The sequence below is a fragment of the Falco punctatus genome, assembly GCF_963210335.1.
Source record: "Falco punctatus genome assembly, chromosome: 1".
In the NCBI taxonomy this organism is placed as follows: Eukaryota; Metazoa; Chordata; class Aves; order Falconiformes; family Falconidae; genus Falco; species Falco punctatus.
The window spans coordinates 77,806,351-77,822,638 of record NC_137580.1 but is presented as its reverse complement, the minus strand read 5'-3'; the positions used below and the strand labels follow the sequence as shown (position 1 = coordinate 77,822,638).

General features: G+C 38.2%; 1 protein-coding gene across 1 annotated transcript; it reads left to right on the top strand.

Moving 5' to 3' along the window:
• The first annotated feature begins 140 nt into the window (after positions 1-140).
• On the top strand, positions 141-15,897 carry PLRG1 (pleiotropic regulator 1). Its single transcript, XM_080385020.1, has 15 exons — positions 141-271; positions 2,072-2,178; positions 2,374-2,516; positions 3,545-3,598; positions 5,208-5,301; positions 5,735-5,825; positions 6,003-6,104; positions 8,297-8,389; positions 8,745-8,894; positions 9,000-9,101; positions 9,584-9,686; positions 10,250-10,358; positions 11,587-11,726; positions 14,495-14,688; positions 15,692-15,897. The coding sequence occupies exons 1-15, from the start codon at positions 263-265 to the stop codon at positions 15,749-15,751; spliced, it is 1,551 nt and encodes a 516-aa protein (XP_080241146.1). The 5' UTR covers positions 141-262; the 3' UTR covers positions 15,752-15,897.
• Positions 15,898-16,288: the final 391 nt, after the last annotated feature.

Genomic DNA, 16,288 nt, shown 5'->3' with positions numbered 1-16,288 from the left:
CCCGGCCGCTGCCCGGCACTGCAGCCCTCCCACGGACTCGCCCGCCGCGGGGTCCCACCCCACGCCGCACGCTCGGACGGCGCCGGCGGGTATTGAACCATCCGCCGGCGGCCGGGGGGGGTAAGCCCCGCCCCATCCGCCTTCACTGCCCGCCCCTTGCGCGCTCCCGCCATGCGTCACTGCCGGTGCGGCGCGGGGCAGGCGCCGGAAGCGGCTCCATAGCGGCCGGGGCAGCGCCGTGGCGGTGGGGTTGGCCGGCGCCATGGTGGAGGTGAGGGCCGGGAGGGGGGGAGGTCGGCACGCCCCGCCGCTGGGCCCCTCGCGGCCTCCCAGCCCCGCTGCTGGGGCGCCCTGGGAGAGACTGGGGAGCGCGGCTGGGGCAGCGGGGCGGTTTGGGGCCGGGCGGGGGGGAGGCGTGTGCGGATCGCCGGGCCGCGTCCCCACCCTGGCATCCCCCTCGGTGCGAAAGCGCCGCTGTGGGGATAGGTCTTCCTAGTCCTCCCCCCCCGCTCCGCCTCGGGGGCAGCGAATGGCCCGCAGGAGGCGAGAGGGGCGTTTCTCGGCGGGGTGAGGGCTGCGGGCTCTGCCTCGGGTGGCCGTGGTGCGGGTTGTGGCACTCCGTGGGTCCGGGGCAGGAGCAGGGAGCCGTGTTGCTTTGCCAGACCGATTACCGGGTGCAGAATTGGTGCTGGGCTCTGGGGAAGTGATGCTGTGCTGCCCAGCCTCCGGTGGCTTACTGGCTTTGTCAGCTAGGCGGTGAAAAGGCCGCTTTTTTGGTGAGGGCTTAGAAGTGAAGCTGGGCAGAAGGCCGCCTGTTTTATAGCCCGTGGGGTGAATATAATGCATGTCGAAAAGCAGGTGGTGTTGGCAGGAGTATGTAAGAAGATGCAAAGGCTGCTGCCCCATGCAACGTTATTAGTGTTTTTTTGCAGAAGAGCATCTGTCAAAAAATACTTGTAGATGCTTCTTCCCTATTGGGGAGCCACTGTGTTAACTACTACCATTGTGGTGATTTCAACAGCTGCTAATTACTATTCAACAGTAATTAGCTGCTGTAATTTTTATCTCTTTCTTCAGATGTATGAAATTCCTAACTCAACTCCAAATGTTGGTTGGGGGGTTTTTTCACTTAATACCTGGACCTTGCAGGAGCTGCTGAGCCAGGGCAAAAACCTTTGTGTAGGTGCTGCAGAGTTAAGAGGGTGACAGCCACTGCAAAATGGGTCAGTGAGCAGAGAAACAATTTCCAGGGCAGGAAAACTTGAGCTTAGAGGGCTTAACAGGGAAAGCATCTGTGTAATGAATCTTGAAGGCTGGGCAGTTGAGTGATACCCAGTGCCAAAAGAGATGTACAGTCATGCGGAGAGTTTTGGCTTTGTCCCTAAGCAAGGAGGGTCAGCTTTCTAATGATTTCTTTTTTGTCTGTTGGGAGGAAGATAGTAATAACAAAATAAATTGTGCTGTTTATAAGCAAATACTCTATATAAGTTAATAGGTTTTTAATTTTGCTTTTTAGTTCCTGAATGGGATTTTAAGTGTGTTTTTGCTTATAGTAACAAACAGAAATTATAAAAGGAAGACCAGTTTTGTCAAGTTTGATCCCAAACTGTTCTGTGCTTATGTAAAGTGGCACCGTGCACAGAAGCTGATGATTGCCCTTGTGGTGGTAGTGAAGTAAAATTTACAGGAGTGTTTTCAGAATTGGATACTTTATTGTCTACATAGAAAAACAGAACTGGAAAGGTTGAGGGGAAAAAGCTTGCACGCTCATGGATTTGTCATGTAGATGCCAGTGCAGAAAGTTTGATCAAAGTTTTTGTCTTGCTTTTCAAAGTCCTGGCAGTTTCCAAGAAAGGGAGTGTTATTTTGAGTAAATATTGCATTAGAACAATTAACACATAACATTGTTTTAGTTTTCAAGAAGAGTGGTGTTTTCTGTTAACTAAATAGCGCTATGTCATCTAACAGTACTGAAGTCTGAAATTGCAGCTTAGTTAAATTTATGTTTCAGTTTTCAATTTTTCATTTAATTATGTCCAAATGTATTTAAATATTCTTTTCTTTATTTTAGGAAGTGCAGAAGCATTCTGTGCACACACTTGTGTTCAGATCTCTGAAAAGAACCCATGATATGTTTGTAGCTGATAATGCCAAGCCTATCCCGTTAGATGAAGAAAGGTAAGTACTGCACTCAGTGAAGTTTTAAACTATGTTAGTGATTGCTCCATCCAAGGCAAAAGTTCAGATGTTTCTATAGAGTTAACAGGATAGTCTTCAGGTAAGAAAAATATTAGAGTTGTAAAGTATGTGATATAAAACCTCCTTTAGAATATTTCAAAACCTAATCAGGATTATGGTTATGTCTTCCAACAGTCACAAAGTAAAGATGGCAGTCAAGCTGCGTACAGAGTATGGCTCAGTGTTACACATGCCTACTCTTAAGGAAAACTTGAGAGAGAAAGGAGGCCCAAACACTGGGGATCCCTATGGACACAAACAGTATTCTGGAAATCAAGGTTAGTTTGCTCTTAGAGGTATATTTGTCCTTATTTTTTTTTTGGAACAGTCTGACTGGTGTAGAATCTGAAGAGTGCAGTCCATTCTTGATCTACTGGACATAAATATGGAAATCAAAATACATTTTTTTGATTGTTTGGTATTTTTTCTGGCTTAGGTCCATAGGAGGTAAGTGATTCAAAACAAGGAGGAAGTTGGTTTTAACAAAGTAGTGATAGCATGCTGTGGAATTTTTACAGTAATTCATTAGTTGAAAGAGTAATTTGTATGATAACATGAATATGCGCTATACTTAAGTGCCAGAAAGAGATGAGTGATGTATTTCTTGTTTTTACAAGTTCATGATGGTCGAGGACAAGTTCTTCTGTTAAGTTTTTAATTTTGTTTCATAGAATTTTTTCAGACTTGCTTTTGCTGTGCAGTTATTAAACCAGAAAATCTTTGTTTTAAATCTGCATGGTTTTTTCAGTCTATATTTGGTTATATATAAAATGTGGACGTGTTAGGTAGATCCCATATGGAAACATCTCTTCTAAAGAGTGCCAAATGTTGCCTTATTTTGGTTGAGATTTTTTTTTTTCTCATATTATTTTATCTGGAAATATTCTGAAAGTGAAAGATGTTGAGAGATAATTAAATTCTTCTAAGAAAAGAACCTTTTCCTTTCCTGGTAAAACAGTCAGTTGTTATGACTAGCTTACCTTTCAGACATGCGTGCTATTTGTGTACATGGATCCTTTTCTGTTATACTTACTTCAGAAGTCAGTATGGGGATTTTTCTTGAGAGGCCCTCTTGGTAAGAGGTAGCCTCACCGTTTTAAAAATGTTTTTTTACTGTTGAGTTTTAGAAAACTGAGATAACCAGAACAAATTAATGAAAATAAGAAATGCCTGAGTGCAATGCTTTAGAAGTGGTGGCTGGTGGCTTCTGCTATGTATATGACCTGCTCTGTTTATTTCCTGTTTAAGCACATAATTTACAGTACAGTATAGAGTGTAATTATTAATACAACATTTTGTTCTTTAGGACAAGAACTTGAGTATATGATAACTGGTACACATCCATACCCACCTGGGCCTGGTAAGTAAAATTCTGTGAGTGTTTTCTAGGGTTTTTTTGCTTCCTGTAAGAAGGCATCCTCCATCCTAGCAGGAGCAGTCTTCCTGTTGCTGTGAATCTATACCTGATAGTAGTGGGAAATGCCATTCAGGTCTTTCATAGTACTGAGGCACAGAGTTTGGTGGCTGATGAGTGTTCTGGGATAGGAGGTAGGAGGAGTGTTTAGGTGCAGATGCAGTGTCTTCTCACTACGCCTCAGTGGATGTGAGCTTGCTGTGAGATGGTATTTAATTTACGTGAGATTTCATTGCCTGTGGTAACATCACAAAAATGTTCTAGAAATCTCCTCTCTGATATTGTGCCTCTTGGAGAACTTGCAGGGACCCACAGGTCTCTGCTGCTTCCAGTGTTGTGGCAGGAGCTGCTCTTAGAATTTTGTTGTGAACAAATGTGGGGGGTGTCTAGCTTGAAGGAAATTGAATTACAAGAGGGGATGTATCCTGCTTTTCATCACCAGAGCAGAAAGCTATAGGTATTACTACCTTGTTCTGAGAAAGAGACATTAGGGTCTAATAATTTTAGTGTCATTTTGTTTTGTCCGTGCTTGGAAGGGCTACATTTCTGTGTTGTTACATTGGCCATTACTAATTGTCACTGGTATTGATCAGTCCTGCTCTGTTCTTGTGGCAGTTCAGTCTTAGCTGCTGATCTTTTACTGTTAGTGCTTAAGTTTATTACAAGTATAGTGAAAAATCTGTTGTGGTGTGATTTCTGAGATAGCAAATATGAGTCTTCAGTGGACCCTTAGCCATTAAAAAAATGTGCATAGTTGCCTCTAGCTGCGGGGTCAGGGCTTCTGCTGACAAAACAGAGGTTTCATCAAGTTCAGTGTTCCTGTAATAGAATCAAGATATGTCAGGGTTAAAAAATTAGATTTATTTTGTTGTTTCTTGTTTTAACCTGAGCATCTGTCCCAAATACTGTTTTTGCCAGAACTTTGGTTAGGAAAAGAAATAGAGAAATAGGAGAAATTCACTGGTCTGTACCAAAACTTATTTAAAAAATAAAAACAAAGAGTTTTTAAATTAAAAAAAAGTGATCTGCTGTTCTTAGGATGAGGTTATAAATCGTAAGTTGTAGTCTGAAATTCTCACTTCAGTAGGACTGAACCTTTTGTAGTTCAGACACCACTGCACGATGCCAACCGCCACATAGGCATGGCATAATAAACAGCACTAAAGGACCTAAGTTAGCAAATGCTTCTCAAGATCATGTTTATTGCTGCAATGTTTTGATTTCCATAGTAGTTGAAGCTGGGTAGGAAGATGGATGCTGCTTCTACTTTTTTAGTTTCCAATGACAGAATCCTACTGTTTTCTACTCTAGAAATTGTGTACCTACATGTGTAGTAGAATCAAGCTGGAAAGGATTTGGGCCAAAATAAAAATTGTGATCATTTGACTTGCATGTGAAGAACAGTGTCGTTGAATGGTGGGATTTAATATTACAGGAGCGTGACAAGCCCTTGTTCGCAGATGTATGTATATATGTGTGTCTGTATAACAAACTTTTCTGGATTATTTTTTTTAAAGAGTTGTCTTTGCTTTTGCTGTGTTATTTTTTTTCCAAGGTGTGGCTCTGACAGCAGATACTAAGGTCCAGAGGATGCCTAGTGAATCTGCAGCACAGTCCTTAGCTGTAGCGCTTCCTGCTTCTCAGTCCAGGTACTGCTTTGTTACTTCCTTAACACTTCTGTTATATATGGGAATTTCAAGGGAGAACACAGAAGTCAGGATAAGAGCTACTTTTGTGTATTCTGAATGTTTTATAAAATGTTTAAAGAAACTACTTTTAGTGTGGCCAGGCATAATTTTTCTGTACGCTTTTTTTTTTTTTCCCCTTGGACGTCATGTGAGGCAATGGGCAGAACTTGGAACAAGGGAAATTCTCTTTAGATAGAAAAGAAAAAAAAGTGAGGCTTTGTTTGTGGGCATCTTTTATCTTGAAATGGTCAGCACTGGAACAGGTTGCTCAGAGAGGTTGTGGAGTCTCCATCCTTGGAGATGTGCAATATTTGACTGGATGCAGCCCTGTGACACCGTATCACTTGGTAAAGAAAGTTGATTCCAGTTCATCAATTATTTTCATTCAATGTAGGTTGGATGCAAATCGGACAGCTGCTGGTGTGGGTGATATTTACAGACATGCTGGAATATCTGAGCGTTCGCAGCCTCCTGGGGTGTCTGTGGTGAGTTTGTTGCACATCTAATGTGGTAGTGTTCACATTGCTTCAGGATTAATTTGTGTGTTGTGTGTTGCTTGGCTAAATTTAATCTGTGTTGCGATGTCAGAGCAAAGAGGCTTTAGATTTTAAACAGTGAGGTAAGTTACAAAGCGTAAGAGTAACCTTCCTTTTAATTTACAGGCTATGGTGGAAGCTGGTGGAAACAAAAATTCTGCGTTAATGGCAAAGAAGGCTCCAACCATGCCCAAACCTCAGTGGCATCCACCTTGGAAACTGTACAGAGTAAGTTACAAATGTATTGCGTGAATGTGCATGTAAAAGTAAATCAATATTTTATGTTTTATAAAGACTTCAAAGCATAATTTTTCTTCTCATTCTCAAAAATGAAATCAAATGAAAAGTGATTGCAACACTCGCCCCTTAAATAGCAGAGATTAGATTACACATATTTTTCTTTCTGCTTAGTGAATTATTTTGTGAATATTATTAATTTTACACTTTTGTTTACATAGGTGCAGCTGTATTATGATAAATCTGTTAGAGTTTGTTTTTTTCCTTTCTAGTCAGATTCTTTGGTAGAGGAACCTAAAGGCAAGGTGCAAAATTTGAAACTAGTAATGTGTTAAAGTAGTACTCTAGCAACATTAATGTAATGAAATTGTCTCCAAAAACACTTAAAGGCAGTCAGTATCTGAATCAGCCAGACTTCTTCTGCTTGCAATGAAAATGGGGAAAAACAGCTGAATACTTTTAATTGGAAATTATGTCTGCAGTTTAGATTGCTCAACTTCTAGTCTTGTTTTTGAATTAGTCTAACTTACCTTTTAATTTTCTTGGGAATAATAATAGCGATTCCTACAAAATCTCATGTCATCTTTAAACGTTTTGGTGATGAGTATGGCAAGGTAGCTAAGTTGAAGGGGAAAGTCTCTTAAGCATATATATCTGTTGAAAGCATATGTATCTTTTAACTTTTCAGGTGGCAACTGTTTGAATGTGTATGTTGTTTTTTTTTTTTTCTAAGGAGCTGATTCTTGCTTTGAAATTTAAGCAACTTCATACTTTGTCTGAGAAAGCCTAACATTCCTAAGATAATATTCACCCTTCCTTGATATTTAAAAATCTCATGCTCTAGTATCAGAAGTGTATTGTTTTAACACTGTTGAATCTAAACCTAGCACTATGTGTAGGTATTAAGGCTAACCTCAAAAAGTAATTTTTCAAAGAAACTCTCGACCTCAAAGGAATATATAGGTTTTCTAAATAAAGCAGTATTGCAATGTGCTCTATAAAAATTAAGGCAAATGCCATTTGAATAAAATGGCACCAGAACGAACTTCTGAGAGTTTTAAGGTAAACAAATGAAAAATGTGTACTTGTTAGGAGCACTTTCTTTTTGGAGAGAGACTGTAAATATCATTTAAGTCACTGTACTAATTCTACATTTAAACAGTTTTAGTGGACGTTTGCTGTCAATATCCTTGCTCAACAGGACAAAACTTGCTCTAGCAATTTGGAAATGGAAGCATAGCTGGAACAGCAAATGTGGGTTTCATCTGTTGCTTAACATCTGCATTTTAACTGGTCTTCCTAAGCTTGAAGTAATTTATGACAGATGGGGACTTAAAATAGTTCAAATTAATTATTTCATTGATTTCTCCTATGGAAATGCCTGTTTCTGTTCCTAGACTAGGAAGAAATTAGACCACTATCTAAAATCTGTGTGGCTTGTGGTCTCATCTGGTCAGAAGAATCCACTTTAGCTTTCCAGAGTATTTCTGCCTAAGGACTTTTGTGCTTTTTAGATCTTTTGAAATGAGCTGTGGTACGGCATGTGTCATATGACATCAAGTGAAACCAAATACAGGTTTTGATTTTGGTTGTCTGACTTCAGAGAGATTAGAGAAACAGAAAGACTGCTGCATGCAAGTCGTGTATTGGTAGAGCTTTTCTTGTGAGATCAGTCTGCAGTGTTTTGTTATCAGAAAGTTTCTGACATAACTCATATTACCCCTTATTTGGGGAAAAGGAGGTGGTGGTGTTTTATTTATTATATGGCAATGGGATTTAATAGCCCAGATTTTATATAATTGCTCTTTATTTTTGTATAAGCATTATATAGCAGCATAAGGAACTTGTGCCTGAATACAGTCTTTCTCTGCAAAGCCTCAAGAGTTGAGCCACATTGTTACAGACTTCAGAAGGGTTTGAAAAAGTTGCTTATAGGGGCAGGGTCTTTCTGTATTGCAAGTTCCCCACGTCTGGTGTATGACATGTAAATTTCCAGTAGTCTCTTCATTTAGCTAAAGTAGAAATCAAGCCCTTTTCAGAGCTAATTTCACATATGACTTCTTGGGAACTATGCATTTCTTGCTGAATACTAACATATTGTTACAGTGTTGGAGAATGAAAATTATATTAACAGATGTATGTGTATTATTTCAGTTTTAGAAAAATGTTTGTTTTTTCTAAAGGTTATCAGTGGTCACCTGGGCTGGGTGAGATGTATTGCAGTAGAACCAGGAAATCAGTGGTTTGTAACTGGCTCTGCTGACAGAACCATAAAGGTAAGAGGTTTGAAGAAATCACTGACATAGTTTGTGGGGGCTTGGTGTTTTTTGTGTTCTCTTTTTATTTAAAAAAAAGTCTTCAGCCCTTGGAAACAAATTCTTGGTTAGTGCTTGCAGAATAATGAACTGCGGAACATTTTTACTACCTGTATTATTTTATTGCCTAGTCATAAAGGATTTGTTGATACTTTTTGAGATTTCACTTACTACATGGCAAGAGCCGGAGATCAAATGTTTGTTATTGTAATTTTAAACTTGTAACTGATCCTGCTGCATTTTCTCTGGGCTCTTCACCCAGACTATCACTGTGTAGCTTTTACCTGTCTACCTCAAAATACCTATTTTGGTGCAGATTTGGGACCTCGCTAGTGGCAAATTGAAATTGTCTTTGACGGGACACATCAGTACTGTACGAGGGGTGATAGTAAGTGCAAGAAGTCCATACCTCTTCTCTTGTGGAGAAGATAAACAAGTGAAATGCTGGGATCTTGAATACAATAAGGTAAGTTGTCATTTCTTTTATTTGAATTCATTGATAGTGGCAAATATAAAAAGCATTTTGAATGTTCTTTCAAATATCCAGTTTAGTGTGTGTGTTTTCATCTAGGTTATCAGGCATTACCATGGTCATCTAAGTGCTGTCTATGGTTTAGACTTGCATCCAACAATAGATGTACTGGTAACGTGCAGCAGAGATTCAACAGCGCGAGTAAGTATAGCATTGTTACCTTTTAACATCTTAATATGTCATTCTGTTTCAATGTCTTCCATTTGTAAAAGTGAATACTTACCAAATGTTAACATGAATCAAAATGAAAATCCTAAGATCATTTATGTTAGCTTTGTCTTCCATTGTTGATAAAACTGAAACGCAAATACACAAAAATGCATCAATTCAGGATGTTTTATTTCTTAATTTAGTAGGTAGACTACATAGTGTATATATGGGATCACTTAGTATTTAGAAGATGGTATGGTTCTTATGGTGAATTTGTTACTTGTATGTCTGGAAATTCAGTGCCAGGCTCTTTGCTCCCTTTGAAATTTGCCAGCTGAGGCAGTTGTGTGGTGAATTGTTGGATGAAAAATACAGCCTAAATGTATAAATTATAAACAATAATAGTGCCTAAAATAAGTTGAATATGCACCTGTTACTGACCCCTGACTGACTGACTGACTTTGAATTCATAGATTTGGGATGTAAGGACGAAAGCCAGTGTGCACACACTATCAGGACACACAAATGCGGTAGCAACAGTGAAGTGCCAAGCTGCAGAACCACAAATTATTACAGGTATAGCGGGCATGGCTTCACAAGTAATTGAAAAACCTAATCATTAATGTATTTTTTCAGTAATTGTGAGGTTCATGATGATAATTTTGTTAACTTACTCAATTTCACTTACTAGTTTTCTACTTAAAATGGGCCATGCAATGGTTATTTCATAGTATTACTGGTATGTTTAAGCAAATGTAGCTATGCATTGTTTGAATGTTTTTCTGCACTGCCTTTGTTGCTGGTGTTTACGGGTTTTGTTTAATATGTATTGAGACTTGCATTTTCTGTGCTATTTCACAGTTCTCCTAGTTCAGTTAAGAAGAGTCCAGTACCATGGTTAAATACAAAGTGCATCATCTTTCCCTTTGCGTAACTACTTAGTTGTTGAATTTCAAACTGTATAAAAAGACTATTACAACACAGCATCTTTCTCATCTGAGGTGGTGTTAATATCATATTTTTATAACAAGCATAATATTTTTCTCTATTGCATATTAAGTTTTGGTTGCCTTGTTAAATTAATGGTGATAAATTGATATGGTGATTTCTACTAGTTTTTTATTTACTTTTCATTGTAGGCAGTCATGATACTACCATACGGCTCTGGGATTTAGTGGCAGGAAAAACTCGTGTTACTTTAACAAATCACAAGAAATCTGTAAGAGCAGTAGTGCTACATCCAAGACAGTAAGTCTTCCTCATTGTTTTACACTTTCACAGTTCGGAACGTTGGGTGTGACAGCAAAGCCAATGTCAGTGATGATTTAGAATGGTGGGGCATAATAATGTGAAAAACTAAGGGATTTTTATTGAATGTGCTTCACTGCACAAGACATTGCAATATAACTGGCCTTAAATTTCTTGTGAATATTTAATCTTTGAAGCAGGTGTTGATGGAAGTGCTCTGAATTTAGATGCTACATTTTGATGCATTAACTGGTGCTTGTTCAGATAAATCCCCATGAAAACAATGTAGAAAAGGAATTCACGTAGAACTGCAATACTTCTGCACTTTTAGTATTTTAAAATTAAATTTTGTTAGTGCATAAATTCAGAATCTTTGATATGAATAAATTCTGATCCAATCTGTGTGCTTGAAAAACTGTAAAAATCTTGTGATATGCTTGTTAGCTATAGTAGAGAAATGTCCTAGTTTTATTTATATGCTGAAAAAAAAATCTGGTTTGTTTCATCTGTCATACCTGTTTGAAAACAAACTTCAAGTGTTTTTATCAAGCAGTAGCAACTGTCAGCCTAGACTTTTTTTATATTTTGCAATTTCTATATTGTAATATTTCAGTATTTTGTACTATTACTATTTTTTTTAATTCAAGGATCTATTAAGTAGTCAAATTGCTTAGACATTTTGACGGTTGAAAGTATTCTTACAGTCTTTTGCATGTGCCACCTAAATAACCTTTGTAACTGCTTGCATATGTTAAAATGAGGGAATTGATTATTACAGGGTAACTCAGTAACAAATTATCTTTTATAGTTCAGTTTTTTTGCAGTGCTTTATCTTTGGCTGTGTAGTTTTGGAAGACTAGCTAATACTGGGGTTTTTTGTTTGGGGTTTGCTTTTTTTGTGATACCTTTGCTGATAATGCCCTGAAAATTTGCCAGAATAACAACTGACAAGAAATTAATGTGCATATTTAATATTTGTTTGCATATTAAAAATCCTATATGGCATAGGATTTCTATTTAGCTAGTCTGTGGAACAGAAAGGAAACAGAAATAGGTAATTCATGACTTTCATAAAATTGCTTCATTTTATGTGAAGTGAAAATGTCAGAAAAGCAGTTTTAGTATTAAGTAACTTTGAAACTAGCTTTTAACAGTAGTTTCAATGAAGGATGTTTGCCATTTCTACAGCTATTTTGAACTTTAATATACTGTGCTTATTTTCTTTCAGTTACACGTTTGCATCTGGTTCTCCAGATAATATTAAGCAGTGGAAGTTCCCAGATGGAAACTTCATTCAGAACCTCTCTGGTCACAATGCTATTATCAACACGCTGGCTGTAAATTCTGATGGTGTTCTGGTCTCAGGAGGTAAAAATGAGAAGTATATGCTCCTGTTTCCCCTCTCGCTCTGTGTATGTATGGCTGGAGGTCCTTGGACGAAGATGTTCACTGAGCTTTCCTTTATCTGGGCCTATAATCCTGCTACAGCATACAATGTCATTTCATAGTGAGTAGGGCCACTTCTGTCTTGGGTGTCAGAGCTGCATGCACAAAAATGCACTTGAAAGGACTTGTGATGTGCTGCAAGGAAGAGGTTTCCTCCTCTTAGTTGGCTGCTGCCGCAAGGCTGCAGAGTCCATCCTCTATGAATCTCTTCATCATTCGTGTCCCCTCAGGAGTTGTGTGGGAACTGGAAGCTGCCTGGAAGACATCTGATTCTTTGGCTTCTCTTAGTAACGTGCTGATGCTGTGAGAATGGATAGAGGATATAGGAACACCTTGCTAAAGCTTGCTGTACCATTTAAATGTGAACTCTTCCCTGTTCTTTATGCAGCACAAGTGCATTGGTTCAGTTGTCTCAAAGTTTCTTGCACACTTTTTCTGATGTTATCTTTGTGTTTAAAAGATTGATAGCTAATCTCCAAATTTTCTTTGGCTCTGTGAATCAAACCCGTGCTTACTTAGTGACATTGTATGTTTGTGTCCTGAAATTAAGAAACTAACCACTTGGCTCCAGTGCCTGTGGGAAGATTTTTTTTTTCTGTTGTGACACCTGGATTTAATTCTTTCACTCAAAAGCTTCAAGAATTTAAGAATCATCTGATATGTTAGAGTATTGCTAGTGGCCTGTGAGCCCCCAAAGTCCTAGAGCTATTAGTTTGTAGTCACATGTCTGTGTGGTGGGGGTGGGAGGAGAATCCTGAATGCTTACTGTATCTGATCATGATTAATTTTTGGTAGCATTTTTCATATTAGTTACCCAAGCACCATAATTAAAAATATTTTATTGGAAGTATGTGTTACTAGAACTATAATCTGTGATGTTTCTGAGAGTTTTGTTTGGATAAGACAAAGCATGTATGTAGGCCTTTTTTAGTGACAAGCTTTTTTGAAAGTACCTTCTAGAAATCCCAACTGGATTCAGATCTTTCCATTAAGTCATTGTGATACGTAGTAGGGAGATGGTAAGTGTGTTTTTAATGTAGATGCTGTTATAAACAGGAAATAAGTAAACAGTATGGAAAAAGGAAGTGCTAATTTTACAACTCAAGAGCTGAGCTCTAGAGAAATGGTCCAAGATTGCATGGGAAAACAGTCAAATCAGGAGCTTAAACCCAAATCTCTGAGGTCCTAAACCAGTTGTTTAATTACAAGATTGTCCTGAGAGAGCTCTGGCAGCCAGAGGCAAGTGAATTAGGAGGCTAGACAGTATTGCTCCACATGATTTACAGAGCCTGAGTTTTCACCTCTTGGTTTTGCTTGTCTATTCTTTTGGGTAGTTGTAAACAAGGATGGGACTCAATTCACAGCATTTTACATGATAAACCAGTTTAAGACAGATCCATGAATTTGCAGCAACAGATACTTATGAAAAACATATCTATGTTTGTAACCAGAGCATTAAAAAAAAAAAAGTAAAAGTTAAGTTACACTTTGGAACACTGAAGTGCATTTGGTCCCATGTGCTCTTGGTCCCACTGGATACAGCATGCCCTCTAGGGTAAGGATGTGGAACAAGGTGGGAATGAGCTAAGCAGGAGTTGGAAGATAACTTATATTGTCAGCTTACCCTGGTCATGTTTTCAAGGATGTATAAAGGGAGCCCTTGATTTTAAAACTTGGATAAAGCTCCTTTTGACAATGGGCACATTCATAGTGAGAACAAGAACTTGACAAAGTACTGGACTGGGCTCATATTTCTATATTATTTTGAAGACACTTTTCAGAAGTCTTTGTAGGACTGTTTTGTGTTAGTGGTAGTTGAGGCTCTAGAAAAACTTGTTCCTTCTCTGCATAAAACCCCCTCACGTTTTAGTAATATTATTTGAGACTTTTTTAAAAAAATAAAATTTGAATATTGGTTTTCTCCTCTTTACATCTTTGTACTGTCTACAGCAACTTCAAAGAAGTTGGTGCTGAATGAAAATGAGTTGAAGTTACCTTAGAGTATTTTACTGTAGAAACACCTGTCTTGAAATATCTGGATTTCTTTTCTAGCTGGCAGCTGTGGAGAAGTTTTTAATAGATCTGATTTGGCTGGGTAGTGCTTTGGAAGCCTGCTGGGTTTTGTACCTGAAAAATTACATTGAGCGCATCCTTCTGAATATGGAGTTCAGATTGCTGCGAATACCCTGTAGCTGATGCCAATAGCAGAAATACTGGCAGTGATTTAAACTTTACTTGAAATAGAACATCTGCAAACGTTAAGCTGATTTCCCATTACAGACTCGTTAATGTCTGTAATCTTTTTGACAGGGTGATGCCTCTGTTCAGCTTTAGTGGAGCTACCGAAGAGGGAGCTTGATACACAGAATGCCAGTACTTACAGTCCCTGCAAAGCAACTTGCTGCACTTGCCTTGTAATGTAGTCTGTCATCTCTGTCTGGGTTATCTGATGCAAAATTGGATGACATTCGGAGGAAGCTTCCATTAACTGCCTTAAACAAGATCGGCCTTAACTAAGAAAAAATCCAGTAGAAAATAATAAAACTTGTAGGGTGTACTGAGCTATTCTAAATCAATGTTATAGCTGATGTATTCCTGGTGTATTAATTAGTTTTTCATGATACTGTTTTAGAAAACCAATAGAAATCAACTGGTTAAAATAACTAAGTAAGTTTGTTTGTTTGTTCTAGCTGATAATGGTACTATGCATCTTTGGGACTGGAGAACTGGATACAATTTCCAGAGGGTACACGCAGCTGTGCAGCCAGGCTCTTTGGACAGTGAATCTGGAATATTTGCTTGTGTTTTTGATCAGTCAGAAAGCAGATTGCTAACTGCTGAAGCTGACAAAACCATAAAAGTATACAAAGAAGATGATACTGCGGTATGTCAAAGTGTCTTTTTAATGTATTTTCATGAAATCAAAACATTTTGAACAAATACAACACATATCAGCAAGGAACGTGCACAGGCTTGTGTAATCCATTTTTTTGAAGTTTGAAAGCAATGTGTATGTAATGAAGTTAAAAGGACAGTAGCTAGTTTCTGCATTCCTGATTTCTTACACTGTACTATAGTACAAGTCCCAGGTCTGTCAACTCTTCTGCAGAAGTCCTGTGTGATGAGGCGTGGAGAAATCTAATACAGTAATGTACATTGCGTTTTGAATCCAATAGGGAACTGTGTGTAGCTGTATTGTTTAAAACATGGGAATTAGAAGAAAGATTACATTTTAAAGATTTATTGTACTTCTGTATATTATCTAGATTAGTCATTTGCCTTGACAGCTTTTATACTTCAGAATAAATAGCTTATTTTAAAACTTAATCTCAAATCTGAATCCATTTACTAATGGAGAAGACAGTAGATTATTGTATAGTTTATCAGAATATGTCTTCAATATAAAGGATGTAAGGATATTTTTTTTTAAACCTTGGAATTTTTGCATTGAGTTAGACTCGGAGCAACTCTTGGATATAAAGGAATAAGGAAAGTTTTACCATTTTGCCATTGGGCAAACTGGACTATGACATCTGCCGATACTGATACAGATATTGCTGGAAGGACTGTCTCTGGAATTCCTGTTCCTATGCTTTGATCACTGCAGTGTTTCTGAAATGCCGTTGGCAACCTGATTTTTATCCTTGTTGTGGGAGAAAAAAACCCAACCCAACAACCACCACTAGAACAAGTAACATACTTCAGAGAGTGGAATGGTATAAAATTTCATATGAGTAAATTACTTGCGCAGTAGATTAGGTAATTAAAGTCTTACGTATGAAATAGAGTATATATACAATGTGAGTAATATTTGCAACTAAACCCTAATTACAAGTTAATTTCAAGTTAAAAATAATCCTTACAAGATTTCTCTTTCTTCCCTTTAGACTGAAGAAACTCATCCTGTCAGCTGGAAACCAGAAATTATCAAGAGAAAGCGATTTTAGTGCGGCAACATACTTATGCTGTAGTTTTGTTTTGGCTTTCCTGAGAGCATTCAGTCACATTTTGTTCTGCCTAGAACAGCAGAGCAGTAAGTCAGCTAAGTCATTGCTATTTCAACATGTTTTATAATAAATTGTATTTCTCTTTCCTTTTGTCGTTTTTTGGTGTGGTCCCAGCAAACCAGTTGCAGCTGTTAACTTTCTCTTTGTGGAGCATGTATAGTTCATGAAAACGATAGATGTGCAGGTGGTTACTTTTTTATATTAATCCATTGAGTCTAAGTCTAAAAATACTTTGAGCCAGGTTTTCTGAAAGATCCTTGCTTGACTCCAGAAGTTAATTGCAAGTTTATGCATGGAAGCCATCTACTGGGGATTTCTTGAGTGACACTTACAGATTTTACACGAGTGTTGTTCACTATACATATTCTAAGTATATACCAGAAATGGTACAGTATAAATAAATTATAGAGTAATAGAGAAAGAAACGGGACAATATAATCATAGTGTAACTTGCTTTGTAAACACAGCCACTGAGCG

Bases quoted from the DNA above. Each gene is read 5' to 3' on its own strand.
- PLRG1 (XM_080385020.1), top strand. The intron at 9,102-9,583 runs GTAAGTATAGCA...TTGAATTCATAG, and splicing joins GCAGAGATTCAACAGCGCGA to ATTTGGGATGTAAGGACGAA. The intron at 10,359-11,586 runs GTAAGTCTTCCT...ATTTTCTTTCAG, and splicing joins GTAGTGCTACATCCAAGACA to TTACACGTTTGCATCTGGTT.